Source organism: Grammomys surdaster, unplaced genomic scaffold (genome assembly GCF_004785775.1).
Source record: "Grammomys surdaster isolate TR1022 unplaced genomic scaffold, NIH_TR_1.0 125672, whole genome shotgun sequence".
Lineage (NCBI taxonomy): Eukaryota > Metazoa > Chordata > Mammalia > Rodentia > Muridae > Grammomys > Grammomys surdaster.
The window spans coordinates 665,391-686,895 of NW_021620509.1; the positions used below are offsets into that span (position 1 = coordinate 665,391).

General features: G+C 48.5%; 1 protein-coding gene across 2 annotated transcripts in view; it reads right to left on the bottom strand.

Annotated features, from left to right (window-relative positions):
* Nwd1 (NACHT and WD repeat domain containing 1) overlaps positions 1 to 7,689 on the bottom strand; it is a 51,851-nt gene extending 44,162 nt beyond the window's left edge. For both annotated transcript variants that reach the window (XM_028787806.1, XM_028787805.1), the window contains exons 1-3: positions 7,606 to 7,689; positions 3,100 to 3,216; positions 333 to 630 (exon numbers count right to left, since the gene is read on the bottom strand). In XM_028787806.1, coding sequence (XP_028643639.1) covers positions 333 to 630; positions 3,100 to 3,216; positions 7,606 to 7,689 — 499 coding nt within the window. The remainder of the gene's footprint in view (positions 1 to 332; positions 631 to 3,099; positions 3,217 to 7,605) is intronic.
* Positions 7,690 to 21,505: the final 13,816 nt, after the last annotated feature.

Here is a 21,505-nt window from a genome sequence, read left to right on the forward strand (position 1 = left end):
AAGAAAGAAAGAAAGAAAGAAAGAAAGAAAGAAAGAAAGAAAGAAAGGGGGGGAGAAAAGGCAAGGAAAAAAAGAAAAGAAAAAGAACGTATATACATTCCTGAACAATCTCAGTCCCAGGCAAATTGAGATGGCAGTCACCCTGGGAGACAGGAGGACAGAGCCAGGGATCTGGAGGGACCTAGAGACTGGCATTGGCCAAGGCTGTGCAGAGCCTAGCAGGGTTAACACTGACTGAGATGATACACTTAACTTGCATTTGAGGTCATGGGGGACATGTTGGCTTGGGTGTCCTGTGTTCTATGGACCCCTGGAGGTTCCCTGGGTCTCACCTGATCGTTGGTAGCACATCCATTGCTCCTGGCTGATGAGGCCTAGCCTCCAGGCCTCCTGGGCTCCACCTCTCAGGACAGAGGTTAAGGTGGCCTCCTCTGGCCCTGGGACCACCGGTGTGCCTGGAGGCTGCAAGACGTAGGTGGGAGGAATGGTATTGTCGTCTCTCTGGAAATGTCTGGTCACCAGCTCCAGATCTCGAGGCCTGGAGGTCAGCTGAGCCCTTAGTGCCTCCCACTCCTTCTCCTCAATCCTCTGGGGAACAGGGCAGGGGCCATACTGGTCACCCAGGAGGGCCTGGCAGGGAGACAGACAAAGACAGGCATGGGTTCAAATCCCACCTGACACTGAACTCTGGGACTGTGAAGGAAGCACATTGAGACCATGAACACCTGGTGTGCATAGTCACCTGATGGTGTGACTATGCACAAAGAAGCTGGTGTGAAGACAACCTCCCACACTCAGGGTGGGGGCTGAGGCGGGAGGTGTATAAAATCTAGGCCAATGTGGACAGCAAAGGAAGGCTGTCTCAGATGAATGGGGGCCTCAGCAACAGCTACAAGGTGGAGGAGGAGGGAAGGGGAGTGGTGACAAAGGGCGCGGGGAGGGAAGGAGAGGAGATGGAGGAGGAAGGATTCGTAGGAGGGGAGGAGAGCGGAGAGAAACATTCAATATTAGTAATTCAAGTAGGCCAGTGTGTTCAGGCCTACACACTCTCCTGTGCATGCAAGTGTGCTTGTGCACATATGGAGGGGGTGCATATGTGCACATGTGAAGAAAACTAGTGAGTTTCTGCTCTCATGTTGCCCAGGTTAGCTCCTGCCTCAGCCCTCTGAGCAGCTGAACAGAAAGGCTCAGGCCACCAATCCTGGGTCCCTTTTGGCCTCACAGGAATGAGATGGCCGGCCGAAGGCCCTTCCAGCCTCACAAGGGAGGTTTGGGGCTAAAGCCACAGGCAAGTGCTCACTCGCTTGTTTTAGCGTGATGGGAGCGAGAGAGGTGCTGGGAGCTGTCACCAGGAGTCCTTAATACTGGAGCCCCCAGAGGCCCAGCCTCTAAAGGAGGAGCCTGGGGAGCCTGGGACCTGCTAATGAGTTATTTACCACAGAATCTTCTCTCCAGGGCACCAGTGTGGGTCTGATTTTCATGGAAAGTCCCCCTAACATTAGTGGCAGTGACAGGCAGGTTCTGGGGCAGAGAGGGCAATGCCGCAGGAGGAGTCAGTAGAGCTCAACTGTGGAGCCACAGGTCTAGAAGGTTCCCAGGACTGGTGGCACGGACATGAGGGAGGTCTGAGGACAATCCATCCCCCATGCAGCTAAAGCCACCTTGTGCTATTTCCAGCCTGCAGTGTGGTCTGAGAGTTAGCTCCCCTTGAGGTGTCTCCCAGACCCACCCCTCTGTTTGGGGGGTAGCTTGGGGACTTCCCATTTTAAAAAAAAACTTTTTTCAGGGCTGTTGAGATGGCTCAGTGAGTAAATGCGCTTGCCATGGACCAGACAGCCAAGTTTAATCCCTAGAACCCACAGGGGAGAGGAAGGGAAGCACCTCCTGCAGGTTGTTCTCCGACCTCCACATTCAAGCCAAGGCCTGGGCCCCACCCACATGCATACATGCACACACACATATATGCATATGTACACAATACACATACAGGCATATATACATTCAAATGTATGCACACATGCATATGTACATATGTGCACATGTACACATTCACACAAACACACACACACATACCCAGAACTGGACAGGCTAGTGGCATAGGCCTACCATCCCTACACTCCAAAGTTAGAGGCAGAAGGATTAGAGGATTGGGTTAATGGCTAGCTTTAGCTACATGGTAAGCTTGACGTCATCCTGGACTACCTGAGAACCCTCCTCAAAGGAAAAACAAAATCCAGTTCTCCTTTGATTGTCAGGTCTCTGGGAAATTAAACTTAGAAGCATGGAAAAAGAACTGAGAACACATATGTGTGCATGTGTTTGTGTGTGTGTGTGTTTGCATACATACATGACCTCTGCATGTGAAAATCAAAGGTTCACACTGTATGACTTTCGGTTCTCCCTCTAATTAAATGGGAGAGTGTGTGCTATTGTGAATGCAGTACCCACAAAGGCCAGAAGAGGGAGTCAGATCCCCAGGAGCTGGAGTTACTAGCATAACTTGAGTTGCCTGATGAGGGTGCAGGGTCTACACAGGAGGTCCTAACTTCTGAGCCACCTCTCCAGCCCACACTTTATCTCTTGAGACAGCATCACTCCAGGAACCCAGAGCTCATCAATTGCCCAGCTTGGCTGTCAGTGAGCTCCAGAGATCCATCTGTCTTTGTCCTCTGGATGCTGGAATCACAGGCCTACTCTGTCACCAGCTTAGGGATTATCTTGGTGACAGAAGACATACAGGTGTGTGTATGAGTGGACCAGACCAACAGAAACATAAAGACAAAAAACAAAAAACAAAAAACAAAAAAAACCCAAAAAAACTCCCAAGAATGTGGGTTTCTACTTTCTCTATTGTTTCCCAGAATCCCCCAAATTTCACAGATGTAAAGTGGACCAGGTGTGAAGGGTGAAGGAAGCTTCAGATCGACCTGAAAAATTCCAGCATTGTGCTCTCCAGATCACTTACTGCTGTATTTGATTACTAATGCCTGGCACTACTTCTGTCATGACCCATCTTTGAGGACGGGAATGTGAGATCTTTTGTTTGGTTTGCGGTCAGGGACCACATTCTGGTGATGGATAAAAGAATAGGACGCTCACCACAAAAGCTGGTCCTATGGACGTTTTCTGACAGCGCTCCAGTTCTTCTAAGCAGAGTTCTGTGGTCAAGTAGTCAGCGGCCTGTGTGTTCGGAATACCCCACCTCAGATCAACTGCCTGGGGATCAGAAGGATGAGGTTCTGATGAGTCACTTTTGTTTTTCTATTTCATTTGACTGAAACATAGTATCTTCCGATCGGCTCTGCAGCATTTCTCCTCTAAGGGGATTCTTGACTAGACAAATTTGAAGTTAGGGATGTAGGGAAGTGGTAGATTGCTTCCGTAGCATCTCCAGTGATGGGCTGAGGATGTGGTCTGTGGCAGGTGCTTTACAAAATGCTCACAACCCCCAGATTCCATTTTGTACCAGAATAAAAGAACAGAAGTAGCTCTCCCTTTTATCCCAAAACTCAGGAGGCAGAGGCAGGCTGATCTCAGTGAACTCGAGGCCAGCCTGGTCTACAGAGCAAGTTTCAGAACAACCAGGGCTACAGAGAGAGATCTTGACTCAAAAAAAAAAAAAAAATCAAAAAAGAAAAAAGAAAAAAAGAAAGTGTCTCCTCGGTGTAATTATGAGGAAAGAGAGAGATGGACCCAGACTAGGGAGCCTTCTTTGGGTTTCTTCCAGGATTCCCAGTGGTCTCTCTCTCAGTTCTTGGTCATGAACTTCAAGGAAAGTTCCCTGGGATCCTGATGCTAAGGTGTGTGTGGGGGGGGGGGGGGGAGTTTACATAAAATCAGGTTTGGAGGGTTGGGAGGGCTGTCTTAGAAGTTAGGAGCAGTGGTGGTTTGAATATGCTTGGCTCTGGGAATAGCACTCTCAGGAGGTGTGGCTGAGAGAACCCCAGCTTGGAACTTCCCACTGAGTCTTAAGGAAGGTCCCAAAGTCCCTTTCCCTGCCCAGCCAATTAATGTAAAGGACACCAGGACCACCAATCATTACACACCTAGTTGCTGTTGCTATAATCTGCTCTCGAAAATTGTATAAAAAATTTGTGAAAGAAAGAGAAGGGTTCACCTCTCCTCTGGGTGCAAGATGACCCCAGCCCGCTGGAACAATGAACCTCTTGCTTTTGCATGGAACTTGGTTCTCGGTTGGGGGTCTCCTGAGTCTTGGTTGGGGGTCTCCTGGTAGCTAAGGTTCACTTTAACCTTGTTGGAGTGAGTAGGTGTGTCACTGTGAAGATGGGCTTTGAGACCCTCCTCCTAGCTTCCTGGAAGAGAGTCTCTTCTGGTTGCCTTTGAATCAAGATGTAAAACCAAGCTCCGCCAGCACCGTGACTGCTGCACGCTGCCATGTTCCCACCACGGTGATAATGGACTGAACCTCGGAACCTGTAAGCCAGCCCCAATTAAATGTTGTCCTTATAAGAGTTGCCTTGGTCATGGTATTTGCTCACAGCAACGGAACCCTAACTGAGGCAGGAGCGTCTGCTGCTCTTTCAGAGCGCTGAGCTCAGTCCTCAGAGCTCCCACTGAGCATCTCACAGATCTCACAACAGCCTGGAGCCCTAGGTCTGGGACTCCACAGACACCTGCACACACATGACACACAGACGCCCACAGGCTCGAATGCACATAAGTAAAATAATAATAATAATAAACCTTTAAAAATAAAAACTGAGGGCTGGAGAGATGGCTCAGTGATTAAGAGCACTGGCTGCTCTTCCAGAGGTCATGAGTTCAATTCCCAGCAACCACATGGTGGCTTACAACCATCTGTAATAGGATCTGATGACCTCTTCTGGTGTGTCTGAAGACAGCAACAGTGTACTCATATACATAAAACAAATAATTTTTTGTTGTTGTTTTCGAGACAGGGTTTCTCTGCATAGCTCTGGCTGTCCTGGAACTCACTCTGTAGACCAAGCTAGCCTCGAACTCTCAAACTCAGAAATCCGCCTGCCTCTGCCTCCCAAGAAAGTGCTGGGATTAAAGGCGTGCGCCACCACTGCCCGGCAAAACAAATAAATTTAAAAATAAAAAATAAAAATTGGCTTGGTAGGGCTGAGTCTGTGCCTTGGTTGGTAGTAAAGGGGTCAGCTCAGGAACAGAGAGGCTAATTAACGTTCCTGGTCAGCTCAGGAAAGGCCCTGGAAGAGAGAGACTAATCAACATTAGTCTCCTGTTGTCTGAAGAAGGCCGACTTGGGGGTGGGAGAGGCCCAGAGCACATGGACACATCCCACAGGACAGACTGTTGGCCACCCGCAGACAAGGGAAGTCCCTGCCATCTCATTCCCTAAAGACCATCAGTTTAAAAGTCACTGTTCTGCCAATCATACTGTGCCTAGCTGCTGTTTCCCTATGCTACCCCTGGAAACTGTATAAATGTCCGCTGAATGAGCTGCCCAGGGTCGCCTCTCCTTTTGGATGCAGGATGACCCCAGCATGCTGGAACAGTAAAATTCCTCTTGCTTTTGCAATGATCCCCGGTTCCGTGCTGTTCACTCCGGTAAACTAAGGCTCACTAGAGTCTTACAGTAGAGTGCTTGCCCAGCATACACAAAGCTGCGGGTTTGATGCCCAGTGTCTAGTGTGTGGGGATGGGGGAAGGGGAGGCAACGATGGGGTCATGCCTTTGATCTCTGCACTTGGAGGTAGTGGCAAGAGAATCCAGAACAAAAGGCCATCCTTAGCTACAGAGAGGTCATTGTCAGCCTGGATTTCATGAGACTCTGTCTCAACAACAGTTTAACATTTTTAAAGGAAGTTGGGTGTTTTTCTGCTTCATTCCTTTTAAAAGGAGGGCATGTCCAAGCTTGCTGGGAACACATTTTGTGAGGGATAGAACTGAGAACAGCAGGAAGTGACCCAGCAAATTCTCCTTAGCAACCACACATGAGGTCCACCTCTGCCCACAGACCAGCAGGGAAGTGGGGGGTTGGGAGAGGTGAGGAAAGAGAGGGTGGGAGGGAGCTGGGCAGAAGGCAGCCTGCAGCACTGACCCTGTGCAGGCTGGAAAGACAGGGACACAAAGGAGCTCGCTCTGCCTTGTGAATTCTGTAGCCAGAGAGAAAGAAATGCAGGAACAATTACAGCAATGAGAACCAAGGCTGAGAGGAGCTAGGCAGGGGAGAAGCCGTGAGTGGAAGCCTCCAGAGGCAGCCCCTTCCCTTCCCCTCCCCACCAGGCTAGTCGGGTGCTGGTGCTGTCTGCCTGGGCGCCACAAGGGTGTTAAAGGACAAGCACAGCAATTTTGGAGCAGTCCGTGTGAAAGAGTCCCTTTCTGTCACTGTTCTGTTCTGGTGGTGCTGATGACGGACTCGGAGCCCTCACACGAGGGAGAGCGACCCTCTCAAGTCCTGCTTACTTCATTTTACTTGTTTATTTAGAGACATCATCTCCCTATGCTTTCTAGGATGGCCTTGAATTCTTGGCTCAAGCAATGCAGAGGACCTAAGTTCTGTTCCCAGCACTCACACGCAGTCCATCTGTAACTCCAGTTCCAGGGAATCATCTGACGCCCTCATCTGGCCTCCACAGGTACTGCACACATGTGGTGCATAGACATGCATGAAGACAAACACCCAATCGTGTAAAATAACATTACATAAATATTGTTTAAAAATCCACTGTGACAGCTCACTCGGTGGTATGCAGAGGGCAGGGGTGCTCACAGAAATTCTCTGGAGAACCCAGCCTTGCCCATGGCACAGAGTTGTCTCCTCAGTGGAGGAGCTATAGACCACCCAGAAGGATGGGAGGAGATGCAGTGAATAGCCTGGTGAGGTTTGTTATACCAGATTCTTCCCCCCAAGACCTTACCTAGAAACTTTCTCAGTCAACAAAACCCATTTGTAGGGGAAATGCAATCTGTACTTTATAGCCTGCTGTCTTCTATGCTATCTCAGCCAGAGACCACACCCGATCCTAGAGCCTTAAGCTATAGAGCCCATATTCATGGTAGAGGTCACATGTCCTTTGCCAAAGAGTTTCCATGTGGTCACAGTTTATTATATGAACACAGGATTGAGATAATGGTTACCAGAAAAAACACGTTTTGAAAAAACTATACTGTACTGAAACATATCCAAAACAAACGGCCTGGAGTCAGACTCCAGAAATTTGATACAGCCTGGCTAAGTCTCACTGAACTGGGTTCCTTCTTGCCTCTCGAAGATCATTTCTCCACTGACCATGCCATTCACAGGGACCCTCACGGTGGCACATGCCTTTAATCCCAGCACTCAGGATGCGGAGGAAGGTGGAGCTCTCAGACATGTAGCTCGGTCTGACTAGCACACACAAAGCACAAGGATCCATCTGTAGCACTGCGTCGTCTGGACTTGGGAGCACACATCTATCATCCTATCACTTGGGAGGTAAGCAAAGGAGGGTCACAAATTCAACACTGTCCTCGGCTACACAATGAGTTTAAGTCCAGCCTCAGCTAAATGACACCTCGTCTCAGAAAACAAACATTTTGAGTTTTGAGACCCAACACTAAAACACCAAACAGAAGGCAAGGGGTGGTGTGGTTTTCCAGGTGAGCCCAGATGCTTACCTCGAACGCCAAGCCGTGCTTCTGGCAGAAACTCTGAACCTCGGGGTAGGCTGTGCACTGCAGGGCTTCTCGCTCTGTGTCCATATCTACAAGGCATAGTCAGGAGGGTGTCAGAGAGAAGATTCCAGAAGTCTGCCCAGCCCACTACTGTGCTCTGTCTTTCATCAGACCCCTGCAAGGTTGGAGTCCTCCTAAATATCATAAAAGGAACAGCAGGAAAAGGAAGAAGAAGAGAAGGAGGAGGATAACAAGAACGAGAAATATGGGGCCAGCAAGATGGCTCAGCAGTAGAGGAGCTTGCTGCCAAACCTGCCCACCTGCCCCACAGGACAGAAGGAACAGACTCTTCCTGAAAGTTGCCTTCTGACCTCCACACACATATGCTGTCCTGCTGCACACGTAACTCTCTCCACCGAAAGACCACACACAAAATTAATGAAGTCTCAAAATGACATGGAGTCAAGCCAAAGAAACCAACCACTCCACATCAGCGGAGTCACCTGTGTGAGCTCCACACTCTCACAGCCCAAGCTGGCCTCAGCCTCAGCCCCAGGAGAATGATCCCAGTGTGGTGTGGGGGCACAGGGAACACTGGGACACGGAGCCTCTGGCCCCAGCACGCAGGAGGCCTTTCTGCTGCTTTCCAACCCCATGCAGTTGTGTAAATTTTCACTACGTCCTCCTTATCCGAGGGAGACGCGATTCAGTCACGGTTGGGCTCATACACTCTTGAACCAAGAACCAGGGAGGCCCTGGGTTTCATCCTTGGTAGGCAACAAAACAAGAGAATGCACTAAACACAGCCAGGACTCTCAGCTGATCTCGAGCCAGATAAACAAAGACAATCACATGCAAATACAGGCTGATCCGTTCCAGGCTCCGTTTGTAACACATCAAAGGATTATTCCCAGTTCCTCTGAACTGCAGAGTGAAACAGGTTTGTGCTGCTTGTGTGTTTGCTGTGCTGACATAGAGCTCACAGGTGAGGCAGGGACAACACCCCTGAGCCACGCCCCCAGCCTCTCACTGGGGGATTCTAGGCAGTGTTCCACCACAACCCAAAGTAACTGACTCAATATCTATTCAGAGCCTGTCTTGGGAGCTGTCCAAGGTGGTGTCTGAGATCCATCTCCTAAACACCTGTTCCTTTCCCAATCCGTCTTATCAACTTTATTGGTTGTTTGGACTGGCTCATAAAACATTTATCAGATAGTAAATTCAGGCCAGAGCCTAGGTAAGGGTGAAGGGCACATCAAGAGACACAGTGAAGTCTGAAACCAGGGGCCTGGACATGGCTCGAGTGTCTGAACTTTTCAGGCATATACAGAGAGAGCTTTGGGCGTGGGGACCCCAGGTTCAGTCTCAGCACTGACAAGCCAACAGACAAAAAATACATGCAATCCATGTGACGTCAGCCAGAGGTCACACAGCCTTTACTGAAGATTTAAACTTGGCTGTGCATGGTGGTGTACACCTTTAATCCTAGCACTCAGGACACAGGCAGGAGTTCAAGGCCAGCCTGGTCTACAGTGCGAGCTCCAGGACAGCCAGGGTTTCACGGAGAAACCCTGTATAAAAAAAAAATTAGTGAATAAATAAAAATTGGACAGTAGAACATGCTCTGCAGTAGAAAGAGAACCTGACCACACTCAGAGCTTACGTCTCCTGCAAGTCAAGCAGATGGGAAGGGAAGCTTTGCATTTGGAAGATCAACCATTAGATGCTGGTGCCCTATGGTGCTCCAAGCTCAGCAACAGTGCTGTGTGCTCAGTGACAGTGCTGTGTGCTCAGTGACAGTGCTGCATGCTCAGTGCTGAATACTCAGTGACAGTGCTGTGTGCTCAATGACAGTCTGTGTGCTCAGTGACAGTGCTGCGTGCTCAGTGACAGTGTTGTGTGCTCAGTGACAGTGCTGCATGCTTGGTGAATTCAGCCTGCAGTATGAATCTGACTGTAAAAGTATTTATACCAAGAAAAATGGGAGCTAATGCAGATCAGGCATTTTCATGTGTAGTTTTATTTAATGTAAAGAACAGAGTACCTTTAATCCCAGCACTTGGGAGGCAGAGGCAGGCGGATTTCTGAGTTCGAGGCCAGCCTGGTCTACAGAATGAGTTCCAGGACATCCAGGACTACACAGAGAAACCCTGTCTCAAAAAAACAAAAACAAAAACAAACAAACAAAAAGAACAGAGTAAATATTGCCAAGGACAAAGCTGTATACAGCTGGTACTGTCACAAAGCACATAGCTTGGTCAGAGGGCCAACATACAATTTAAAGCACAGGGGTTAGTTACTGAGATGGCTCACTGTGTGAAGGGGCTTGCCAGCAAGCCTGAAAGATCCAAGTTCAATTCCTTGGACCTACCTGGTAGAAGAAGAGAAGCAACTCCTGAAAGTTGTCCCTTCTCTGCACAGCTCACGTGCCCACACACACACACACACACACACACAATTAAATTACTGTATACAAATAAGGGGAGGGGGGCTAGGAATGTGGCCCAGCAGTGGAATGCTCACCTAGCATAAACTGGATTCAATCTCCAGGACAAAAGCATCAAATAAATAAATAAACACAAAAGGAAATCTTTTCTAAAGGAAATGCTGGGTTCTGCCTCCAGCAACTTCCAAGCATACACAAGGCAAAACGTAAAGAGCAGAGCACACAGGGCATTTCTCGTGACCACTGGTTGCAGTGCCAAGCCATTCACTGTGTCCAGCAGTTTAGTCTATGTGATGGGGAAAGAAACAGAGTCCAGGGGGAGCCCTGACAATGTTCTGATGTGGGTCACCAGCTCATGTGTGCTCACACACTTCTTTTGGAGAATACCCTGGGGCATTGCCCAGCCTTACCTGAGACAGTAGAACTAATGAAGATGACCACAGCTCTGCCGGGAAATTGTGCTGGCAGAGAACCTGTCTGACCCTGGAGAAGCCGCTGGCGAGTGCCAGGGCTGAGGGGCCCTACAGCCATGCTTTCCATCCACCTGGATAATTCTTCCTCAGCCAAGGTCCTGAGGCTCATGCACCTCACAGAAGCAGCTGAGGAGCCCTCCTGGGAGGCTGGCCAGGTACGGTCATCTGTAAGAGGGGATGTATCTCACCCTCGCTCGTGGCCTCTTGGTTGCTTGCTGCCTTGGTCACTCCCAGCACTCCTGCAGAGATGCTCAGATGCTTGTCAGCAAGTGCTGACAGGCTGTGGGACGAGGCTTTTCTCAGTGGATGTTGTTGCCTCCTTCAGGCACCAGAGTTGTCTCCCAGCTTCTAAAGGAAGCTTCAGTGATCACCATAGCAACCATGGTTCGCAGCACTGGGTGCTGGAGCCCAGGGATCAGACAATCTTTCCAATACCTGGCTCCCCTGGGGCCTCTGTGTAAATTGAGCCTGAGCCCAGGTGTGCAGAGCAAGTCCAAGGGATGCTGGGAGCCATGAGTAGATCTGGCACTGGGAAGAGATTCTACTCCACCCCACCCTCTCTGCCCCTCTCATAAGCCAGCATTCAGGCACAGGTTTATAAGACAGTTGTCTCACCTGGAGCATTATGCTGACACAGAACACATCAGTGTCTGCAGACAACGGGAATAGGAAATTGGGAATAGGGGTGCCAGGAATGTCAAGTGAGTGGAGGGCTTGGGGCAATGCTTAGGAGTGAAACCTCTACCTAGAATCCCCCAGGAGGGGCAAGGGGCGTGGCTCAGGGGTGGAACCCCTGCCTAGAATCCCCCAGTGAGGGGCAAGGGGCGTGGCTCAGGGGTGGAACCCCTGCCTAGAATCCCCCAGTGAGGGGCAAGGGGCGTGGCTCAGGGGTGGAGCCCTGCCTAGAATCCCCCAGTAAGTTGCTGGGGGTATGGCTCAGGGGTGGAGCCCATCCATAAAATCCCCAGTAACTGGTGGTATGGATGGCTCAGATGTGGTCTAGTTTCTAGCATGTACAAAATCCTAGATCAGTGGTTCTTAACCTGTGGGCTGTGACTCCCTTAGCAGTCAAAAGACAGCTTCACAGGGGTTGTCTAAGATCATCAGAAAAAGACAGGTATTTACATTATGATGCATAACAGTAGCACACATAGTTATAAAGTAGCAATGACGATAATTTTATGGTTTGGAATCACCATGACATAAAGAACTGTATTAGAGGGGTACAGCCTTAGGAAGGTTGAGAACTGCTGCCCTAAATTGACTCTCAATGCAGATGTGGGGATTTGGGAAGGAAAATAGAGAGAAAAAAGAGGGAGGAAACCTCCCTGGCTGTGTCTGACGCTCCCCACTTCTCAGTCTTATCAACGCCAGTGATAGACATAGAGTGAACCTGCGTGCAGTCTCACACAGCATAAGCACCGGTTCCTGCATTGTCTTCTTGGAGTGTGGACTCAAGCCTCCTTCAAGCTCTATCTTCTGTGAATTGAGAGCAAAACCCCTCAGGACTCCTGCCCCACAAGAAATCTGTCAGGAAGCATCATGAGTCAACAGGAGAATGAATGTGGCTAGCACATCACAGGAGTATGAGCTAGGCACTGAAGACACACAAACTGCCAAGGCACTGCACACGGAGTGGGTGCTTGATGGCAGAGAGAGATGCAGATACAAATACAGATATATATGCACTATAGTATGTTGTATATGTCACTTACGTGAAGTAGTAAGGCTTGGAATGGCTTGGTGGTACATACCTGTGACCCCAGTACTCTGGAAGGTGAGGCACTCTAGGTTATAGCAACATCCTATCTTAGAAGGCTGGAAAGAAGCACTGGCTGCTCTTCCAGAGGACCCAGATTCAGTTCCCAGCACTATATGTTACCATACAACCACCTGTAACTCCAATTTTAAGGATCCAGAGCCCTCTTATGGCTGGCGAGGCCTCTGCACACACACGGTACACAGACCAGGGGTGATGGTGGATGCCTTTAATCCCAGCACTCAGGAGGCAGAGACAGGTGAATCTCTATGAATCCAAGACCAGCCTGGTCTATAAAGAGAGTTCCAGGACAGCCAAGGTTGCACAGAGAGACCCTGTCTCAAAAAACTAGAAATAAAGTCAAAGGTTAAAAAGCAGAACAGAACAAAACTACAGGGCTGCCAAGATGGATCAGAAGGCAAAGGAGCTTGCAGGTAAGCCTCATGAGTTGAGTTGGTCCCCGGACCAATATGGTGCAGTCCACACACAGGCTGTGTCATGCTCATACACACAAGACCACATCATATTCAGCATGTGGATATGCACCCTTGACAATCACTTCAAGATATTTAGACGAGGCTCAAACATTTTGGTCTTGATCTTCACTCCAAGACTCCAGGGTCCTTATGCCCTCTGACCCTGGCTTACTCAATTTCTTCATGACACTCTGTGAAAGGGGGTGGGAGAGGGAGAGTGTAACCTGCCCTATCGGCCTCTAGCTGTATCCACTAAAGATCAAAAGCACTAACCCCCATTACCACCAAAGTCCACAATCAAAAATCTCTCCAGATGTCAGTGCCTCCCTGGGGGTGGGGGGCAGAATCTCCTTGGTAAAGGTCCCCTGGCCTAAACTGGACATGGTGGCACACACCTGTAAGCACTTAGGGTGCTGACCTAGCACGGGAGTCACAAAGTGGAGGCAGGAGGGTCAGGGGTTCAAAGTCATCCTTATTTATATATGTGGTGAGTACAAGGCCAGTATGGATTTCCTGAGACTATATAGACACCAAGTGGCGGGGGGGGGGGGGGCAGCGCTCAGGCTACACTCACCAGAGAAGCTGTTGTTCCCTATAAGCCTAGGTCAGCATCGCAAATGGAGGCCGGCCTGGACTATAGGAGATCCTGCCTCGAAAAAAGGCAGAAAGTGTGTGGAGCGGGGAGGAGAAGGAAAAGGAGGAAGGGAAGGTGGAGAGGAGAAAGAGGAGGAGAAGGAAGAAGAAGAAGACCCATCGGTACTTTACCTCGGCCCTTGGCACATGCTAAGCCAAATCTTTCCCATTCTCATTTCAGTTTAAATGCTACCAGTCCTGAAGGTCCTTGATTTGATGTGTCCTTTCAACCACTCCCTGTGGGGCCAGCCCAGATGCTGTGCCATACTCACCGTCAGCTCTCATGGCTCTCCATGTTTAGTGTCTGCTCCCTGGGAAGTGTGGGACCCACAGGTGCAGAAATCCTGAAAACCTGGGTCAGCATGTCCAGCACACAGTAGGGGTTCACTGATGAATCCGAGCTCAGTGGATGCTTGGGCACCTGCCCATCATTTCGGCTCCTATGTGTTACTGCAAACACCTCAGCAAGTGTGGGGCATCTTCCACACATTCCGGGCCCTTTGCAGCACCCGCTCTGGGCTCTCTCCAAGATGCCAGCTTCCCTCTTGCTGTCATGGAGGGCATCATTTGGAAGTCTCCAGGAGAAGCGGGTGAAAGAAGGAAGTTCCCTGGGCCCAGAGCCACAGTGGAAACAAGGCTCTGCCTCTCCTGGTAACTTTTGTCTTAGGTACTTTCTGGTCACCCAGCTGAGTTCTCCAAGCAACTGGGATAAAGGAAAGGAACTGGCTGTGCCGAAGCCCAGGCTGGGCACTCGGCCAGGCCCAGTGGTTAACTATTCTGTGCCAGGCTTGACAGTGCCAAGCTGTCTGTGGGGGGTGGTGCAGGAAGCTGTCTGTCATGCCATCCCAGGGCCACAGAAAACTAGCTTCAGAGCTGGAGAGAGGGTCAGAAGTTAAAGTGATTGTTGCTCTTCCTGACTACCTGTATTCCGTACCGAGCAACCACACTGGATGTGACTCACAACCACCTGTACTTCCAGTCCATCATTGAGGGAACTCAAGGCAGGAACTGAAACAGAGACCATAGAGGGTCCTGCGTACTGGTTTGCTCCCCAGTGGCTTGCTCAGCCTGCTTCCTTAGACATCCAAGGACCACCTGCCCAGGGGCACCACCCATAGTGAGCTGGGCCTCCCACATCAATCACTAAGAAAATACAGCTGCCTAGTTCAACTTACGGCCCACTCAACAGGAAAGAGATTGAACTGGTACTGGAAACCTAGCCGGGTTCTCAGTAAGGTCAGGGATCTTAGAAAAGAATCTACTATTACCACTTTGCTAGGCTAGCATAGTCTCGAACTGCAGTCCACCTTAGACCCACAGATAAGTGTAGCTCCCACCCCTCATCACTAAGCCTCTTAACAGCAAATAGAACTGATCACAGCAAGCCATCATTGGACAACGCAGAGATCAGGAGACGGTGAGAGCCAGCCCCAGTGGACACATCCTCCTCACAGCTCCTGCATCTGTGGCTCAGGGAACGTCTGTACAGAGGCAACAGGAGGATTTAAGAGCTAGAATAGCAGGAAGTCTGCTGTGAAACAGTCTCCCTAGAAATGGTTCCATAAACAAGACAGGAGCAAGTTCCACGTCAATAGACATGTTAATCTGGAAGTGAGAAAATTCCACGGAGCCCCACCCCTAGAAAAAGAACTACAGGCAACTAAGGACAGCAGGAAGAGGGAGTTAGCCTCTCCCAGGGATGAGGACCCTCACTGCTTGTCCAATGCACTGTGGTCAGCTCTGAAACGATCCACACACAAACAACAGAAACAGGCTCAGCAAGTTGTAGTCATATATATGATCTGGTCACACACATTGGTATGTACTAACCAGGCTGGAGAGATGGCTCAGTGGTTAAGAGCACTGTCTGCTCTTCCAGAGGTCCTGAGTTCAATTCCCAGAAACCACATGTTGGCTCACAACCATCTGCAATGGGATCCGATGCCCTCTTCTGGTGTGTCTGAAGACAGCTACAGTGTACTTATATACATAAAATAAATAAATTTCTTTAAAAAGGCTTTTTCCCCTCCAGAGATGGTCTCTCTGTGTAGCTCTGGCTGTCCTGGAGCTAGCTCTGTATACCAGGTTGACCTGGAACTCAGAGATCCACCTGCCTCTGCCTTCCAAGTGTTAGGATTAAAAGCATGTGAACACATTTTGTTTACATATGCTTGAGACAGGTTCGTGTAGCTGGACTGGAGTTGAGTTCATCCTCCTGCCTCTCTGCCTTGGTGCTGGACATCAGGTGAGCAGCATTAGGTCTTTGGTTCTTATAGCGGCTTACAGTACACTAGTCTCCAGGGCGTTTCTGTATGCCTTCAGCCATCTCCTGCAAGCCTAACACATCCCCACCTTGTGGGAGAGGCCTCAAGGCTGAGTAATATAAAGGCACAGTTGGCTGCTGAGCAGGGAAGCTGGTGGACTGGGCTCCACGTGAGCAGGGCAGTGGCGCCCTCTGGAGTTGAGTCTGGGAATTGTGTGCGAAGAGGCACAGCTCCTTATTCCAGAGCCCACTGAGGTTCAGGAAGGAAGAGGCACACCACCAAACTTGCACATTGGAGAGGATGACAGGTTTCTGCTACCCCCGAAAACCCAAGGCAGAGCATGATATCGCATGCCTTTCATCCAAACACTTTGAAGGCAGAAACAGGCTAATCTCTGTGAGTTCGAAGCCAGCCTGCTTTACATAGGGAGTTCCAGGTCAGCCTGGTGTACATAGTGAGACCCTGTTTCAAAAAATAAATTTAAAAAATTAGCTGGGATTATAGCACAGGCACAACTAATAAATGTGACCTTCTGAACTGAGAAGCATCTGTACAGCAAAGGACAAGGTTACCTGGTCAAATTGGCACCCCACAGAAGGGGAAATAGAGAGGGATAATATCTGAAATGTAGGAAGAACAAAAAGCCAGATATCAAGAAAACAAATAACCCAATTTAAAAATGGGGTAAAAATCTAAACAGAGAGTTCGAGGCCAACCTGGTCTACAGAGTGAGTTCCAGGACAGCCAGGGCTACACAGAAAAACCCTGTCTCAAAAGACAAAAACAAAAAAGCAAAAAAAAAAAAAAATCTAAACAGGGAATTCTTTTTTTTTTTAAAGATTTATTTATTTATTTTATGCATATGAATACACCACCATTGCTCTCTTCAGACACACCAGAAGAGGGCACCAGACCCCATTACAGATGGTTGTGAGCCACCATGTGGTTGCTGGGAATTGAACTCAGGACCTCTGGAAGAGCAGTCAGTGCTCTTAACTGCTGAGCCATCTTTCCAACCCTAAACCGAGAATTCTTAACAGAGGAATCTCAAACGGCTGAGAGAAGCACTTAAAGAAATGTTCAACATCCTTAGTCATCAGGGAAATGCAAATCAAAATGACCCTGGGATTCTATCTTATATCTGTCCGAATAGCTAAGATCAACAGCTCTAGCAACAGCTCATGCTGACCAGGATGAGGAACAAGGAGAAAGCCCTTCCACGGCTGGAGTGCAAACTCACACAGTCACTATGGACAGCAATAGAGTGGGATCTCAGAAAATGCTTAATCCATCAACCTCAAGACCCAGCTATGCCACTCCTGTGCATATACCCAATGGCTGCTCCATCCTACCTCAAGGGCCCTTGTCTGCCATGCTCATTGCTGCTCTATTCATAATAGCCAGAAATCGAAAACAACTTTGATGTCTCTCAATAAAAGAATGGATAAAGAAAATGTGGTCTGTTTACACAATAAAGTTACTCTGCAGTTTTAAAAATGGTATCATTTTTTAAAAAGCCAGGTAGTGGCACATGTCTTTAATCCTAGCACTCAGGAATCAGAGGCAGGAGGAGTTCTGTGAGTTTGAAGCCAGCCTGTTCTACAGATCTAGCTCCAGGACAGCCAGGGCTACACAGAGGAAACCCTGTCTCAAAACAACAACAACAACAAAATGGCATCATGAACTATAAAGATAAATGGGAAGGAACATCCCAAGTGAGGTGTCCCAGGTCCAGAAAGACAAATACAGCATGTATTTGCTTATATGTGGATATTAGTTCTTAAGTCAGTGATAACCAAGCTACAATCCATAGAACCAGAGAGGTGAGGTAGAGTGTAAGGGACTTGGAAGGGAGGGACAGATAGACCTCCCTAGAAATGGAAACAGAATGAATAGTCATGGACAGAAGAGTGGCGGGGGGTGGGGGGGGTCGGGGGAGTGGAGCTAGAATAGATAGTCATGGGGGGGGGTGGAGCTAGAATAGATAGTCATGGTGGGGGGTGGAGCTAGAATAGATAGTCATGGTGGGGGTGGAGCTAGAATAGATAGTCATGGTGGGGGTGGAGCTAGAACGGAAGGATTGAGTGGGAAGTAGAGAGTGAGAGGGCTAATAGGGAGGGGACATGGGGAGGGACAGCTAAAATTAGGGGAACTTTGAAGCGTATTATGAAACTTAATACAGTAGAAGCCTCATCAAATATATTCATCTATGAAGGCTATCTAAATGAAATCGTCAAACAATGGGGACACAGAGCCAAAAGGGACATTGTCGCCAAATGAAGCTTCCAGTGCTGGGATTTGGCTACATCTCAGTAGTTAGCCAAAGGGGTTTCATAAAAATCCCGAACAACCCAAGCTGTTGCTAAAACATAGGCTGCTCTAAATAAACCACTGGCAAGGCCCACTGCTGAAGACAACACTACATACCTCACTGGACAGGGCGACATTGACCTGGTGTCTACATCGAGCTTTCCTCACTGAGGCTTTGGTACCGGAAGGTGCTCTCAGCTACCAAAGGAGAAACGTGGACACCAACCTTTGATCTACAATGGTGTCCTGCCTATAAGGCATACTAAAGCAAGGGTCTCACAACGCTTGTAGGAGAAACCAACCAATGTCTGATTTGACTTAAACCCATGCACAAGATGGAACCCATAACTGACACTGTTTGAGTGACCAAGAACCTGAGTTTGTGGACATCCTATTTTAGGGTGAATGTTCCAAGGTCTCTTGCTCATTGCATAATGTCTAGTAGTATTTGGTTTTACCCTGGTCTTTAAAAAAAGAAGTAGCAATAAAATGACTCCTAATGATACCTGCTAGACTAGGCCAGTGCTCTGTTCAGCTGTCATCAGAGAAGCTCCTCCTGCAGCAGACAGGAACAATACAGAGACCACAAAAGACATTATGCAGAGCTCAGGGAACCCTGTGGAAGAGGAGGATGGAAGAGGGGATGGTGGAAGACACCAGAGAACGAGGCCCTCTGAATGAACATTCACAAGGCTCACAGGAACTCGCAGAGCCTGCATGTGTCTGCACAGGTCCCCTGTGCTTCTATGATGGTTTCCAGTTTAGTGTTTGTATAGGATTCCTAAGTGTAGCTAAAGTGTGGGTCTCTGGTTCTTTTTTTTTTTTAAGATTTATTTATTTATTTCATGGATGTGAGTACACTGTTGCTGTCTTCAGACACACTAGAAGAGGGCATCGGATCCCATTACAGATGGTTGCGAGCCAAAACGTGGTTGCTGGAAATTGAACACAGGACCTCTGGAAGAGCAGTCAATGCTCTTAACCGCTGAGCCATCTCTCCAGCCCAGGTCTCTGATTCTTGTGCTTATCTTGGGCTCTTTTTCTTCTGTTGACTGGTTTTTTATTATTATTATCCCTTAAATACCTGTTTGTTTTAAGATTTATTTATTTTTATTTTATGTATATGAGTGTTCTATCTACATGTACACCTGTATGCCAGAAGAGAATATCAGATCCCCTTACAGATGGTTGTGAGCCACCATGTAGTTGCTGGGGATTGAACTCAGGACCTCTGGAAGGGCAGACAGTGTTCTTAACCGCTGAGCCATCTCTCCAGCCCCACACCTGTTTGCTTTTTAATGAGAAACAGAAAAGGAATGGATCTGGATGGGAGGAACTGGGAGGAACAGAGGGAGGGGAAATGGTGATCAGGGTATATTGAGTGAGGGAAGAAAAATCTATTTTCAATAAATAGAATTAAAAAATAGGAAATTCTTCAAAATATTGCGATCTCCTTGTCACACTAAGGAAACATGAGGATTCTCTAAGATCTCTTACTATCCGGGCTGCAGCCGTAACCAGCCTCACTGCTAGGACAAAACACTGGCTTCATGTTCAGTGATACTATGTCATGGGAATATAAGAGAAAGAGATAGAGGACACTCACATCTTCCTCTGGACACACAGGTACACGCACGTACTACACATCTCACAACCACACATACAACTTTTTAAATCAAAAAAACCTTTTAAAGAATTCAAAGACAGGCCGGGCGGTGGTGGCGCACGCCTTTAATCCCAGCACTTGGGAGGCAGAGGCAGGCGGATTTCTGAGTTCGAGGCCAGCCTGGTCTACCAAGTGAGTTCCAGGACAGCCAGGGCTATGCAGAGAAACCCTGTCTCGAAAAACCAAAAAAAAAAAAAAAAAAAAAAAAAGAATTCAAAGACAGAGGCTGGAGAGATGGCTCAGTGGTTAAGAGCACTGACTGCTCTTCCAGAGGTCCTGAGTTCAATTCCCAGCAACCACATGGTGGCTCACAATCATCTGTAATGGGATCTGATGCCCTCTTCTGGTGTGTCTGAAGACAGTGTACTCATATACGACAAATAAATCTTAAATTAAAAAAAAAAAAAAGAATTCGCCGGGCGGTGGTGGTGCACGCCTTTAATCCCAGCACTTGGGAGGCAGAGGCAGGTGGATTTCTGAGTTCGAGGCCAGACTGGTCAACAGAGTGAGTTCCAGGACAGCCAGGGCTACACAGAGAAACCCTGTCTCGAAAAACAAAAACAAACAAACAAACAAACAAACAAGAATTCAAAGACAGGCTACTTAGCAAGAGGATGCATCCAAACTGAAAGCAAGAAGAGAGTTGGGATGCAGGTGTGCGGTGTACCTGATTAACATGTATGAGTCCCTAAATTTTAGTCCTAGAAATCCAAGAAAAGGAGGGGAAAGAGGGGCTTTAAGGGTGGCTTGATGATTAAGAACACACTGGCTGCTCTTGCAGAGGACCTGGGTCTGATTCCCAGAACCTGCATGGCAGTTCTCATCTGTCTATAATTCTAATTCCAGGGATGCCTTTTCCTGGTCTCCTGCATACACATGGTGCACAGATACACATGCAGGCAAAAGCACCCATATACATTTTTTTATTTTATTTTTAAGAAAGAAAAACAATCTTTTAAAAGATATCTGGATTTATTCATTTTTATTTTATGTATATTTTGCCTGCATGTATCTGTGCTTCATATGCATGCAATACCTGAGGAGGCCAGAAGAGGGCACCAGATCCCTCAGATCTGGAGTTAGAAATGGTTCACGCGCGCGCGAGCGCGCACACACACACACACCATCCAACCATCTAGTCTAGGAGTTGTCAACTCCTTTCTAAAAAGGACAAGATAGATAATCTACATTTTCAACTGTTCAGGAAATTCAAATGTTTGGAACCTGTTGTGTTAACAGAGGAGGTACAGTCAGGGGCTGTGTGCCAGTAATACTTTATTTACAGACAAAAGTGAGAAGCCATGTGTGTTTGTTGAGGTGAGAACAGAAGCTGGGCTCGATATATACTAGATATGTGATGGGGTATCTGTGCTCAGTGGCCCTGAGAATAGAACTCAGCCCATCCTATGCTTGGCAGGCAGCACCCCAGACTTGGGAGCCAGATTGGGTGTGTGTTTGTAGAGTCTCTCCCTGTTTCAGTATTTTCCTTTGCCTAGGAGTTCATCCAGCAGCTCACTCCCGGCTCTGAGCGAACCCAGGCTGCCCGAAAGGACTCACTGACATCCAGCGTTTGACCTTCCCTTGACCTCTCTTCTAGCTTCCACCAGCTCAATTAGATGTTAGTTTCCTTTGCTAATTGAGCTGGGACTTTTCCCAACCGCCTCCAGGCAGAAGCCGGCTGTGAAATGCGTGTGTAGACTCCCGCCCACATGTGCGGTGTTGCTGGGTGGGGGCCTGGAACCGGGAGAGGAGCTGCGGACTGTGTGCCAGGTGTGGGGCTGGTGCTGAGCCATATCCTCCTGTGTCCCTTTAAAGTGAATCGGAGTGCACACCTGTTGTCCCAGCCCTTGGAGGCAGTGGCAGGTCCACTACAAAT